The sequence below is a fragment of the Gigantopelta aegis genome, chromosome 3 (assembly GCF_016097555.1).
Source record: "Gigantopelta aegis isolate Gae_Host chromosome 3, Gae_host_genome, whole genome shotgun sequence".
In the NCBI taxonomy this organism is placed as follows: Eukaryota; Metazoa; Mollusca; class Gastropoda; order Neomphalida; family Peltospiridae; genus Gigantopelta; species Gigantopelta aegis.
In genome coordinates, this window is record NC_054701.1 from 62,749,636 (window position 1) to 62,765,058 (window position 15,423).

A 15,423-nucleotide genomic window follows, 5' to 3' on the forward strand; every position below is an offset into this window, starting at 1 on the left:
TAGGCCTATGCTTATTAGTCAGGGCAGGGAAGGGCAGGGAAGGGCAGATGAAAGTGAAAGGACGGCTCAGTAAGGCTATCTTAAGCCTAGTGCACGGGGCACGTTATGTCAATGTTTTTCTTAACGTGCACGGTGAGTTGCTTTCCTCTATGTAGCATATTTAACATGGCGGGGGACTTTTGACTGTTGTCGTTGGAAGATTTATTTTGTTAATAATAACACAAGTACTTCAATCGGGATTTATTGAGTACGGTAGGTTGTACATTTTTGGTTTGTGTGTCCATTTGTTGCACTATTTCGGTTGAGAAACATTTGAAACATGGTGTCACAGGTTTTGAATACCAGCTACATATATAGGGTATGTAACAAGATTCGGACGTAGAAGAACCACACATTCTACGTCCCCTCGGACTATCTTATGCCCCCATTCCACCAATTTGTTCGAGGAAAAGGATGGAGGGAAAGAATTAAGTAGCTCGAGTGTCCTCTAGCCTTACTCTGTTTAGGCTATATGCTATGTGCGGTGTAACGTATACATAGGGCAGGGCTACAGAATACTCGAGCTAAGAAACCAGTGGAGTCTCGCGACTTAATTCAATGACCAGTATTAACGCACCCCACTCCCCACCCCAGTGCTGGAGCAAAACCTCAAATTTTAGCAAAATGTGCTAACCCGAGACCTTTTTACAATGCATTTCCATCATTTTACCCTCAAAAGTAGTTGTAATTCATGTAAAAATGCGTAGTGATTCGTTTGCAACCCTATATACATGTAACTGTTTGGTAGTAATGCTAATATAACTAAATGATTTTGTCCAGATTTGGGCATTTTCGTTTATTTCGGCCAAAAATCAGCCTCTCCCCCCCCATCCTCCCCCCCCCCAAATGGGAGCCCATACGTCTATGATGACCAGCACTGGTATATCAAAAGCTTTGGTATGTGCTATCCTGTCTGGGATGGTGCATGTGAAAATACCCCTTGCTACTAATGTAAAATTGTATTCGGTTTTCTCTCGAAGACTATACGTCAACAAAATGACCAAATGTTTGACATCCAATAGCCGATGATGAATAAATCAATGTGCTCTAAACGTTTAAAGTTGTTATTTAAATGAATGAATGAATGTTTAACGACACACCAGCACACCAAAAAATACACATCGGCAATTAAGTGTCATACACAGGTAAGTATATGAATATGAATTTTAGTTCAAAAATTAAAACTAAAGGCCTGTCCCGTGACTGAAGGTAAGCAAGGGTACTCAAAATATCAGAGGGACGGGATGTAGCCATGTGGTAAAGCGCACGCGTGATGCGCTGTCGGTCTGGGATCGATCCCCGTTGGTGGGCTCATTTGGGCTATGTCTCGTTCCAGCCAGTGCACCATAACTGGTATATCAAAGGCCGTGGTGTGTGCTATCCTGTCTGTGGGATGGTGCGTATAAAAGATCCCTTGCTGCTAATCGAAAAGAGTAGACCATGAAATGGCGACAGCGGGTTTCCTCTCTCAATATCTGGGTGGTCCTTAACCATATGTCCAACGCCATATAACCGTAAATAAAATGTGTTGAGTGCGTCACATTTCCTTCCTTCCTTCAAAATATCGGTCGGAGCGTCTTGGATTTTTAAAGGGATTTTGAGCGGTTCTGGCTGAAAGTTAAAGGCCGGGTATTTAAATTTTGAATTTAATCCCAAAATAATAATATATATATGTGACACTGAGTCCGATCAGTTGTATTCAAACCTTAGCGTGATGTGTTGGAGGTAGCCATTAGAACAATCTGATTAAAATTAGCTCCACTAGGTAATTACTGGTAGAGCTAATTTTAATCAGATTGCCCTCAGAAGGGCTGTTTAAGGGCATGATGTAACTCGAGTCACCTCCAGCCCTCCCCTTATTGATATTGATATGTAGGAGAAGGCTAGAGGAAACTATGTAATGCTTTGGCAATTGTCGACAACCAAGGTCGCAAGCTACTGTGTCTATTGTCTAAAATACACATTTTCCCCCAAATATGATGCCACAGAGCTTTAGTTTGATTATTCTCGAATCCAGTCGTGACACACTTTTCTCTAGATCTACGTCACCACAAAAAAGTATGTACAGCGCAGGTTCTTTTCGCATAGGGGCGTCGGGTTTCTTCGTGTAGTGGGTACAGTGGTGTTACACCTACCTACCTACCCACCCATCGAGTCGCTAAAACTCGCTCGCTCTGGGTGGGAGCCTGTACCGGGTTGCGAACCCAGTACCTACCAGCCTTATGTCCGATAGCTTAACCACGACACCACCGAGGCTGGTAGTAGGCCTACATCCCTTGTCGTGTCTTGTCGTTCCTGTTCAGAACAAGCTGTTGTAGCAAACGCCTGTCATGGGCACAAGTGTTGGCTCACACCAACTCTTCCGTCCTTGACAGAAAAAGTAAAGTTTGTTTTATTTAACGACGCCGCTAGAGCACATTGATTTTTTATCTTATCATCGGCTATTGGACGTCAAACATATGGTCATTCTGACACTGTTTTTAGAGGAAACCCGCTGTCGCCACATAGGCTACTCTTTTTACGACAGGCAGCAAGGGATCTTTTATTTGCGCTTCCCACAGGCAGGATAGCACAAACCATGGCCTTTGTTGAACCAGTTATGGATCACTGGTCGGTGCAAGTGGTTTACACCTACCCATTGAGCCTTGCGGAGCACTCACTCAGGGTTTGGAGTCGGTATCTCGATTAAAAATCCCATGCCTCGACTGGGATCCGAACCCAGTACCTACCAGCCTGTAGACCGATGGCCTGCCACGACGCCACCGAAGCCGGTCCCTTGACAGAAAGTACATCCTATAATAAACAATTTTAATATAGTCTCCGGAACAATGATTCCGCGAGCTGCCAATGGCCAATCGAATACATCCTAGGAAGGCTAATGTTTACTATCTTGTGGCGTGCACTATGGCCAGTCGAACCTTTGGGAACATTCGGCTTGATCAAACAGTATTCTTTTTGTGTGACATGCAAGAAAGATTTAGACCAGCAATAAAATACTTTCCAGATATTCTAGAAGTTGCAAAACGTTTGGTGACCAGTATTTTTTTAATTTAATATTTTAAGTATTTAGCCATTTAGATTTGAGTTCAGGAGGCGTAGCACTTGCTGTATATTTAACTAGGGTTTTTTCTTTCTCTCTTTTTTTTTTTTTGCGAACTACCTCCCTCCTGAACATGCCTTCTAGAAAGTTTGCTCAATATACCGCACAATACCCTGCACGGGGCGGGATTTATCTTAGACGGTTGAGTGATAGCCTGAGGTGCTTGCGTCGCAGGACCGAACCACGTCGATTGAGTTGATTTTTTCTCTCGTTCCAACCAGTGCACCATAACTGGTCAAAGGCCACTGTATGAGCTTTCCTGTGTGTGCTAAAGTGCATTTAAAAGATCCCTTGCTGCTAATGGAATAATATAGCAGGTTACCTCTAATGATCATGATTCAGAATTACCAAATGTTTGACATCCAGTAGCCGATGATTAATTAATCAATGTGCTCTAGTGGTGTCGTTAAACAAAACAAAATTTAACTTAATACCCAGGACATACGTCCACTGGTGTAGCTATAGCCTGAATACTCTGCCGTTCGAGAGCTAGACAAACATGGATATGATCACTCTCGCAGCCAGAGATAACTATAATGAAAACACACAGATTTTCTGCTTACTATATGTCAGATATTTTTTCACAATTATCACAAAATTCTAAAAAGAGAGTGAGATTTCCGATTTGTAAGGGTTCTTAGACATGCTATCAGATATGCGTCTTTAAGACAATTTAGTGTTGTGGATAATGAATTTTAAAAAATTCTAAAAGGGCACTTAAATGAGCTGAGAGGGGAGGGGATCACAGGACCCTGTGGATCTGCCAATGGCAAGGAGTTTTTATTGGGGGGGGGGGGGGGGGGGTCATCCACATTGTTGGGAGAAGCAACCATAATGTTTTTGAGTCCTATTATGGAGCAGTAAGAAAATATAAAAGGTGATTAGTCGAAAAGAAGAAAAAAAGTTATAATGGCCCGCCCCCCCCACCCCACCCCACCCTCGGCTATGCAGGTACACACACACACACACACAATCTCCTGTCCTTGTTCTCTTTGAGTTTCTCCTTTCCCTCATTCTCTCCTTTCTATCTCTCCCTCTGTCTATCTGTTTTTCCCTCCCTCTCTCTCTCTCTCTCTCTCTCTCTCTCTCTCTCTCTCTCTCTCTCTCTCTCTCTCTCTCTCTCTGTTTCTAATGGCTGATTAGTATTTGCTAGATGTTTATTTTATGTGATGTTTGATTTTAGGTTCAAGCTACAAAGGTATTGGATATTCCACTGATAGTCACAGAACAGGTAAGCTGTCTCTGAATTTTTATATAAAATTTAAAACACCTAGACTGATTCAGGGTTCGAATTTTATTATGGCACTGTCAGCAAATTCTGTGGTTACTCTCCTTACTTGCCGTTGTGCCCTGAAAAACACACGTTGACAGCAAGAAACATTTAACCAACAAGAGGCCACACATGGGCCTAAACAGACTGTTTAGACCCGAGTACATTGTAGACCAGACTCATCTACCAGACTCATGGAATTCACAATACCTATTTTCTGAGGGGGAGGGGGACAGAATGACCAAATTCATGAGTTTTGTGCTCTATGGTAGAGAAGAAGAGAAGAAGATTTTTTTTTTTTTTATTAATTTTCCTCTGGAATATGTGTGTGTCAGTGTGCAATTTAAGGCTTGGCATGGGGGGGGGGGGGGGGGAGATATCGGAATGGTCATTTTCACAAATTTATTTTTCCATGTACAATTTAAGGCTTGACCAGAATAACCAAATTCATAATTTTGTTTCTCCATGGGTCAAATTTATTTGGAAATAGTCTTGTAGATCTGAAGGAATTAAAATTTAAATGCATCTTTTTCTTTTAAAACTATGGTAAATGTCACCCCCTCCCTGGAGGACCTGACAAATGGGAGACCTCAGTTCATTTTTGGAAGTAGAGAAGAAGATTTGTTTTTTAAATGGCTTAATTTGTCCCTTTTGGGGCCCCACCCCTCAGGTCTCTTGACAGGGGGGCAGGAGGTGAGGGGGAAAATTACCAAATTCATAGTTTTGTTCTTCTATGTGCAAGCATGTGATTCTTCTGCTAATTGGCGGAATTCTGCTTTTAATTTTTTTTTCGTTTCATTAATTTTCCTTGCATTCTGCATTCAGTTACATGCCTTCGGCACGCATGTATCATTTTCTGCTTTTTAGAAATGTTTCAATCACATGCCTGTATGTGCCAGAGAAGCTTGCAACAAAATTTGATGGAATTGGTCAAGTACTAGTAGTTTGAGAAGATTAAAAAAATAATTTACTTAAGTTTCCTCTTTTGAACCTATCACCCCCACCCCAGAGGAGGGTCAGAATGATAAAATTCACAATATTGTGTTTAACCATATCCTCGGGAAGTTTCCAACAAATTTGGTTGGAATTGGTCAAGTAGTTTTGGAGAAGATGTTAAAGAAATTAGTTTAAATTCAAATTCACAATGTCATAAACCATCAATAGACCTTTACATGTACCGGTATGCAGACTATTTGGTTATAGCATTTGTGGAAGGAAAGAAAGTAAAGTTTGTTGTATTTAACGACGCCACTAGAGCACATTGATTTTTTATCTTATCATCGGCTATTGGACATCAAACATATGGTCATTCTGACACTGTTTTTTAGAGGAAACCTGCTGTTGCCACATAGGCTACTCTTTTATGACAGGCAGCAAGGAATCTTTTATTTGCTCTTCCCACAGGCACGATAGCACAAACCATGGCCTTTGTTGAACCAGTTATGGATCACTGGTTGGTGCAAGTGGTTTACACCTACCCATTGAGCCTTGCAGAGCACTCACTCAGGGTTTGGAGTCAGTATCTGGATTAAAAATCCCATGCCTCAACTGGGATCCGAACCCAGTACCTACCAGCCTGTAGACAGATGGCCTAACCACGACGCCACCGAGGCCAGTCTGGAAGGAAGGAAATGTTATATTTACGGTTATATGCCGTCGGACATATGGTTAAGGACCACGCAGATATTGAGGGAGGAAACCCGCTGTTGCTACTTCATGGGTTACTCGTTTTCGATTAGCAGCAAGGGATCTTTTATATGCACCATCCCATAGACAGGATAACACATACCACGGTCTTTGATGTACCAGTTGTGGTGCACTGGATAGAGCGAGAAATAGCCCAGTGGGCCCACTGACAGGGGTCAATCCCAAACCGACCGTGCATCAAGTGAGCGCTTTTCCACTGGTCTACGTCTCAGCATTTGTGGAAGTTTAGAAGAAGATATATGTTTTTAATTGGCTTAATTTTCCTCTTAGGACCCCATCCCTCAGGACCCTGGGATGGAGGTGGGCGGGGTTCAGAAGAATGACCAAAGTAATAAATTAGTTTCTCCATGTGAGGAGAAAGGAAGCTCAAGACAAAATTTTGCTTGGATTTGGACTTGGATGTAGTTTTGTAGAAGATGCTAAAGAAATTACAGTTAAATGCATTTCTCTATACAAGGGGCAGGATTTAGCTCGGTCAATTGAGTGCTCGCTTGAGGTGCTTGCGTTGCAAGATCTAACCACCTCGCTGGATCCATTCAGCTGACTGGGTTTTCTCTCGTTCTAACCAGTGCATCACAACTGCACAAAGGCTGTGGTATGTTCTTTCCTGTCTGTGGGAAAGTGCATATAAAAGATCCCTTTCTGTATTAGGAAAAATGTTGCGGGTTTTCTCTGATGACTACGAGTCAGAATTACCAATGTTTGACATCCAATAGACGATGATTAATTAATCAATGTGCTCCAGTGGTGTCGTTAAACAAAACAAATTTAACTTCTCTATACAACTATAGTAAACTTCACCCCCATCCCAGGGACAAACAGGCAACCCGACATTGACAAATTGGATAATGAAATTAACAAATGTTATTGGTGCCTGGCAATAGACCTGAAGTTTTCATTTGTGAATAGTGACTGGCCTTGGTGGCGTCGTGGTTAGGCCATCGGTCTACAGGCTGGAAGGTACTGGGTTCGGATCCCAGTCGAGGCATGGGATTTTTAATCCATATACCGATTCCAAACCCTGAGTGAGTGCTCCGCAAGGCTCAATGGGTAGGTGTAAAACCACTTGCACCGACCAGTGATCCATAACTGGTTCAACAAAGGCCATGGTTTGTGCTATCCTGCCTGTAGGAAGTGCAAATAAAAGATCCCTTGCTGCTAATCAGAAGGAGTAGCCCATATAGTGGCGACAGCGAGTTTTCTTTCAAAATCTATGTGGTCCTTAACCATATGTCTGACGCCATATAACTGTAAATAAAATGTGTTGAGTGCATCATTAAATAAAACATTTCTTTTTTGTGTGAATAGTGGGTCACTTTGCCCAGCAAGGCGGGACGTAGCACAGTGGTAAAGCGTTCGCTTGATGCGCAATCAGTGTGGGATCGATTCCCTGTTGGTGAGCCCTTGGGCTATTTATCATTCCAGCCAGTGCACCACCACTGGTATATGAAAGGCTGTAGTATGTGCTATCCTGTCTGTGGGATGGTGCATATAAAAGATCCCTTGCTGCTAATGGAAAAATGTAGCGGGTTTCCTCTCTAATACTATATGACAAAATTACCAAATGTTTGACATCTAATAACCGATGATTAATAAATCATTGTGCTCTAGTGGTGTTGTTAAACGAAACACACTTTTAAATTTGTCCAGCACTGCCCAGGTTAAACATCCTTACATCTGACAGCCTCATCCACCAACTCCAATTTCGAAGTTTAATTATTTTCATGAATATTGCTATACACTCACAAACTATTTGGTGAAGGAAAAGCAGTAAAACATTCTAAAGACTAAACATCTCTCAAGTTTCCTTTCCTAAGGAAGCTGGAGTGTGTCCCTTACAAATGATCCCAAATTGCACCTTTTGTTCAAAATGTCCAGAGTCTTTCCCTGGAAACAGTGGAAAGAGCAGTGAATTATTTCATTTCATTTCAACTTATTTTTCATGCTTATATCCAATTAAGGTTCAAGCACGCTGTCATGGACACTCACATCAGCTATCTGGGCTGTCTGTCCAGGACAGTGAATTAGTGGGTTAGTGGTTAGTGAGGGTTTGTCAAGTGAATGAGATTTACATTGAGATTGGGAATTTTTTACTCCAAAATTGGGAATGAAAAACGACATAGCCTCTGTAGAATGGTGGGAAATGGTGCCCATTATCGGAGTCTAGAAACATAGGTGATAAAACCCTGCCCATTCAATTATCACTGATGATCGATGATGAAATTTGATCCAGCCGATTCCTGACACTATATTGTACAAGAAAGGTGAATTACTGATCTCAAAAGAGGGGATATAAACTGAGATGAATCAAGGTACAGTGTGTGTGGTCTGGTATGTCCCTTCGAACATTTAGTTCACCGAGTAGAAAGGGTGTGTGGTCTGGTATGTCCCTTCGAACATTTAGTTCACTGAGTAGAAAAGGTGTGTGGTCTGGTATGTCCCTTCGAACATTAAGTTTACCGAGTAGAAAAGGTGTGTGGGTGTGTGGTCTGGTATGTCCCTTCGAACATTAAGTTTACCGAGTAGAAAGGGTGTGTGGTCTGGTATGTCCCTTCGAACATTCAGTTCACCGAGTAGAAAGGGTGTGTGGTCTGGTATGTCCTTTCGAACATTTAGTTTACCGAGTAGAAAGGGTGTGTGGTCTGATGTCCTTTCGAACATTTAGTTCACCGAGTAGAAAGGGTGTGTGGTCTGATGTCCTTTCGAACATTTAATTCACCGAGTTGAAAGGGTGTGTGGTCTGATGTCCTTTTGAACATTTAGTTCACCGAGTAGAAAGGGTGTGTGGTCTGGTGTCCTTTTGAACATTTAGTTCACCGAGTAGAAAGGGTGTGTGGTCTGATGTCCTTTTGAACATTTAGTTCACCGAGTAGAAAGGGTGTGTGGTCTGATGTCCTTTTGAACATTTAGTTCACCGAGTAGAAAGGGTGTGTGGTCTGATGTCCTTTTGAACATTTAGTTCACCGAGTAGAAAGGGTGTGTGGTCTGATGTCCTTTCGAACATTTAGTTCACCGAGTAGAAAGGGTGTGTGGTCTGGTATTTGCTTTCGAACATTTAGTTTACAGAGTAGAAACCAAAATTGCTTAAATTGCAGTCACATGATGATCAGAATGTTTTGCTTTTCAGTATCCCAAAGGTCTAGGAAGTACAGTACCAGAACTCGATATCAACAATGCTGTTGCAGTTTTTCCCAAGACTAAATTCAGTATGGTTTTACCAGAGGTTGAAGAAAAACTGAAATCTCTTTGCAGCGGAAATGTGCGACATGTTGTGCTGTTTGGTATTGAGGTGAGGTTTTATTACTCAGAAATATAACATTTTCCAGTCTTGAATTCATTTATATATATATATATATATACAGTGAAACCTCTCAAAACCAGACCCTCTGTAAGCTGGAATTCCTTCAAAACCGGACATTTTTCATGGTCCTTTTTTAAAAATCAGTAAAGAACTTAACCTCTCTAAACCGGATACCTCTGAAACTGGACATTTTATTTGGTCCCTAGGGTGTCTGGTTTAGAGGGGTTTCACTGTATATATATATATATATATTTTTTTTTTTTTTTTTTTTTAAAGGCAGGGGTAGGATATAGTTTAGTTGATAGAGCAATCGCAGAATCAACACCCCTTGGTAGACTAGTTCCTCCCTTCACTATCCCTACCATTGCTCCACAATTTCTTTATCAAAGGCCATGGTATGTGCTTTCATGTCTGGAACAGTGCATATAAAAGATCCCACTCTGCTAATGGAGATGTGGTAGTTATGACAGGCTGTAATCTACATGTAGTTAGCGAACTGGACACTTTTTTTCCTGGACAAAAGTCTGCTCAAGTTGCTGAGTTATTAGTAGTAGTGAGAAGGATATTTTGGATCAAATCCAACTTCAAAAACAAAATCATACAGCAGACGTCAAAAGTATACGCTCGATTCGTTGCCTATGCTGCCATTGCTCGGCAAAGCACAAACGACAGTCTGTTGTCAATTTAAGTTAACACATGCGTTTGCGGATTTCAAATTGTAGGGTTCATCTCAAAAAATGAAATGAGAAATCTTGCGCTGTACGAAGAGCGTTCGGTTATGGATACGGTACTAGAGTCTTTCGTACTATTAATACATTGATCATGTATATATTTTTTAACATAAAATATACTAACATAGACGATGAATGTTTTCATTTCTTAATTTTAAGTGTGTTAAAATCTACAAAGTCAAATGGATATTCTTTCGTTTGGAAAGGGTTAACTTGGTTTGTTTTGTTTAACGACATCAATGTTAGAGCATATTGATCAAAGAGGAAACGGGTGCATGTGCAGAGTAAGGGTATTGGGGGTCGAAACGTTTACCTGCCCAAGCTAAAAAAAAAGTTGAAATATATTTTCTGGGGGAGCATGGCCCCATATAAACTTCACTCAACACAGTCTATAACCCCAACCCCACTGAAATCCCTGCAGATGCGCCATGGAAACCTACTACATTTTGTTTTAGCAAGGGATCGTTTATATGTACCATCCCACAGACAGAATATCACATACCATGGCCTTTTATATAGCAGTCATGGCGCACTGGCTGGAATGAGCCCGCCATTGGGGATCGATCCTAGACCGACCGCGCATTTTCAAAAAAACACCTTTTTAGGTCTAAGTAATGAATAGAAATAATATATAGTCTTGATAAATGTTACATAAATTGAACACAACACCCTCTTCCTCTACCCCTAGAGCGTTACATAATTATTAACACCCGTATGCCAACTGCTGGCCTCTGTCAAAATTTCAAGCCAAATCCCCCACCGACCCCTGGAAAGGTGTTGTACCATATCTCTATGGATATAAATATGTTTTGGAGATATGAGATGACCCCTTCATCAAGACAGTTAAATTTGTTCAAAATCACGTGAGAAGCTCAGCGCCTGCGCAGATCATGTAAAGTCCCAGTTCTACTGGCATCCTGCTAAATGAAGAAAAACAAAGTTGGCCTTTGAGTTTGTAGTTGACCTAGATAATGTAGATAAGCGAGCATTGTGAAACTATAGCGATGTGGCGGACCGTTTATGTACCAAACAGAACTGGATCATCCATTCTAAATGCTTAAATAATAAAAATATTCCTTTATTCCTGCAGCTTTAAGCCTTACTGTCAAATGTCCAGATGTATTTCAGTAATGCCAGAAAATAAAAGGAAGAAAATGTTTTATTTAACGACGCACTCAACACATTTTATTTTACGGTTATATGGCATCAGACATATAGTTAAGGACCACACCTATATTGAGAGAGGAAACCCGCTGTCGCCACTTCATGGGCTACTCTTTTTGATTAGCAGAAAGGGATCTTTTATATGCACCATCCCACAGACAGGATAGTACATACCACAGCCTTTATTACACCAGTTGTGGAGCACTGGCTGGAACGAGAAACAGCCCAATGGGTCCGCCGACTGGGATTGATCCTAAACCGACTGCGCATCAAGTGAACGCTTTACCACTGAGCTAGGTCCCACCCGCCAGAAAAATACAAATTATTATTATTTTCAGCAACACATTATTTATGAGCTGCTTTAATACCATTACGTTTTTAATACAAATATTATGATGTTTTGATAACATTTTATTACTGGAATTAATAGTACAAAATGTATTTGATTACGAAATATTACAATTCAGTCCATGTCTATAATTCGGAAAGTTTCTGCATAAACATAGAACATAACGAAACACTAAGACATATACTGATAAAATGTTAACTTTGTCTATGTTTATCAAAGTTCTCCCTCTTCTCCTGGGAAGGGAACAGTCACTTCTACTTTTTCAATTCTAGATTAGGGCCTTGGTTACGACACAGGGGCGGGACATAGCCCAGTGGTAAAGCACTCGCTTGATCTGCGGTCGGTTTAGAATCGATCCCCATTGGTGTGCCCATTGGGCTATTTCTCATTCCAGCCAGTGCACCATGACTGGTATATCAAAGGCTATGGTATGTGCTATCCTGTCTGTGGGATAATGCATATAAAAGATCCCTTGCTATATGTGGAAAAATGTAGCAGGTTTCCTCTGTAAGACTAAAATTATCAAATGTTTGACATCCAATAGCTGATGAATAATAATCAATGTGCTCTAGTGGTGCCGTTAAACAAAACAAACTTTAGGTTGCGACACATTTATGAAGTTTACAATTCCCATTATCTCTGATGTTCATTCTTCATTCATTTCGCTGTTTTTGTTGTACTGATACCTGTGTTATAATTTATATCTAAACAGCACACAGTTAATAGAAAAAAATTTATGTTGTGATACTTCTGTTCCAAAACATTTTGTTGGAGAACAAAATACCATTCTCGACTTTCTTGACTTGTTGTAATCTCCTGGTAACCTGACTGACCACTCTCGACTTTCTTCGAAGCATACAGGTGATTAATTAATTAATTAATTAATCAGTGCACTGCCCAGTGATATGGTTAACCGATACTGTTGCGTTGTTTCAGACCCACGTATGCATCCAGCAGACGGTCATAGACCTGCTGGACAGGACCTACGAGGTGCACGTCGTGGCCGATGGGTGCTCTTCACGAAGTCAGATGGACAGACTGTTCGCTCTGCAGGTGTACACATCTACAGAAATACATTGTTATCAGGGTACTTTTAAAAAAATCAAGGGCCCAATTCACTAAAGTCTCGCAACTTTGCAACGAGCTTGCAGTGCAATGCAAAAAGACTTGCAAGGATGATGTGATATTGCTTTGAGAATTAGACCCCAGTCACTGGCATATGAAACGGAGGTGGGGTGGGGGGTGGCAAGTAGCAGCATATTTAGAGAATACTCAACAAGCTATCATTTTATGGAAGATTTTCAAACGATACTGTTGTTGAAAACAAGTCTGCAAGTTGTGAATAAGGGACAGGGTTGCACCATAGTAGTGACGTACGTATCGCTGATGATGTAAGTTAGTTGTTGACATGACTTCCATGATGGAAACTATTCTTACACTCAATTAACTGTCTGTAGTGAAGCACTGTTTATGATGTCGAAACATATCTAGGGGAAGAAATGTTTTTTTCTTTCCCTAGGGAAAGATCATATTTCTTTCCCCATCTCTGCCCATATGGGTAATAAATAAATATATACATGTATGTATGTATGTATGTATGTATGTATGTATGTATGTATGGGTATATGTATGTATCTATGTATGTATGTATCTATGTATGTGTGTATGTATGTATGTATCTATGTATGTGTGTATATATATATATATATATATATAGTGAAACACTTCTAAACCAGACACCCTTGGGACCAAGTGTAATGTCCGGTTATAAGAGGTATCCAGTATAGAGAGGTTCTTCTGTACATCCGGTTTTGAGGGAATTCCAGTTTACAGAGGGTCCGGTTTTGAAAGGTTTCACTGTATATATATAGGCCTATATATATAATAATAATAAATTTTCATTACAGAGATTTCAACACAGTGGTGCCACAGTGACAACCAGCGAAGCAGTTCTTCTACAGTTAGTGGGAGACAAGGAACATCCCAAGTTCAAGGAGATCCAGGGACTAATAAAAACCAGTGCTCCGGACTCGGGCCTTGTGGCTAATTTATGATCATTGTCACACAACCTGCCCATTTGATTGGCTCTTCTCATGTCTGAATGTACATGCACCTCCTCCTTTGATACTCAAGTAACGCCATGTTGTTATCATATAATACATACTTTGATGTAATGAAAATTAACCTTAATACTGGGACATTTAGAAGAAGAAAAAAAAAGGAAATTAAAAAAATAAATGTTTTTAAATAAAGGACACTTGACACGGATGAAATATGGTAGGGACCGCTTCAGCCATTCTTCACAAACAGTGTGAAGATTTGGTTACCATTTGATTCTGTGTAATGCCATAGGAGAGAAGGCGGAAGGGAGGCAATGACACCCTCTCGTCCCCCCCCCCCCCCCCCACACACACACAATTATGAAGATAATGTATATACACCCCGGTTGATAATCAAAGTAAAATGTAACTGTGTCCCAAGTTGCTGTTGTCTTTCTGACATCTATGAATGCGTAAGTGAATTGTATTATTATAAAAAAATAAAATGTAGTATTATTTAATTGTGTTATGACTGGAATTAAAATAATATGTGTTTTGTTAGTGGTGGTAGGTGTTGGTTTATCTAAAAAAGTTTCTTTTGTTTAATAACACCACTAGAACACATTTATTTATAAATCATTGGCTATTGGATGTCAAACATTTGGTCATTGTAGAGAGGAAACCTGCTACATTTTTCCATTATGCTATATGGTATATGGTATGGTACAGGGATTAATGTGCACATTCAGAGCATCCATTAGTAGCAAGTGATCTTTTATATGCACCAACCCACAGACAGGATAGTACATACCACGGCCTTTGATATACCAATCCTGGTGCACTGGCTGGAACGAGAATGGTAACATCTATCTTAAAGTTCAACCAGTACTGTTGCTGTTGATCATTCTGCCATTCGCCACTTATAATACTACATCAGAGTAATGAAAGTCATGAATTGTATGTGCTTTAAAGAAATGGCATGTTATTTCCATCACTGGTGACCCCTATTCTATGTAAATAAAGATAAAAATCTGACTTGTATCCACCACTAGATTTTGTTCTTTCCACTTCAGATGGTAATCATACATTCATTTCATTTCAACTTATTTTCGTGCTTATATCCAGTTACGGTTCAATCACGTTATCCTGAGCACATACCTCAGCTATCTGGGCTGTATGTCCAGGGCAGTGTGTTAGTTGATATTGAGAAAGAAGAGGGTGCAGTGGTTTTACACCTACCCATTAAATCGTTCAAACTCGCTCTGGGTGGGAGCCGGTACCGGGCCGATGGATTAACCACGACACCACCGAGGTGCAAATTTTAAAATGTATGAAAAAAATATATATAATAATTTTGCCAACATTGGATAACAACCATGTGATAAAAGTTAGGAAAAAGAAAATTTCAGCGTTCTTTTCGTCTGTGCTTTAATATTGGAGAACAAAAATAAAAATAACGCTTTAGTTCTTGGTTTTTGACATTTTTTTTATGGCTTGAAAGAGTATAGTAGCCCATTGTATGGCGGGAGCATGTCTTTTCTCTCACTATGTGTGGTTTTCAATCATATGTCGGACGCCATATATGTAAATAAAACATTCCTTATTTTCGAATTCATAGCTCCCAAAAAATCTTTTTTTGTGTTTTGCGTATGAATGTAATGGAGAAGGTGTAATATTTCCTGGTCGGCTGCATATTAGTGTAGGAAGATTGCTTTTCAGTACA

General features: G+C 40.3%; 1 protein-coding gene across 2 annotated transcripts; it reads left to right on the top strand.

Annotated features, from left to right (window-relative positions):
* The first annotated feature begins 90 nt into the window (after positions 1-90).
* LOC121368402 (isochorismatase domain-containing protein 1-like) lies at positions 91-14,735 on the top strand. Of its 2 annotated transcripts, none has more exons than XM_041493108.1 (5): positions 91-132; positions 4,323-4,370; positions 9,244-9,405; positions 12,598-12,714; positions 13,569-14,735. In XM_041493108.1, the coding sequence occupies exons 1-5, from the start codon at positions 106-108 to the stop codon at positions 13,713-13,715; spliced, it is 501 nt and encodes a 166-aa protein (XP_041349042.1). In that variant the 5' UTR covers positions 91-105; the 3' UTR covers positions 13,716-14,735. The 2 variants fall into 2 exon arrangements, with proteins under 2 accessions (XP_041349042.1, XP_041349041.1); XM_041493107.1 differs by lacking the exon at positions 91-132 and adding an exon at positions 2,921-3,069.
* Positions 14,736-15,423: the final 688 nt, after the last annotated feature.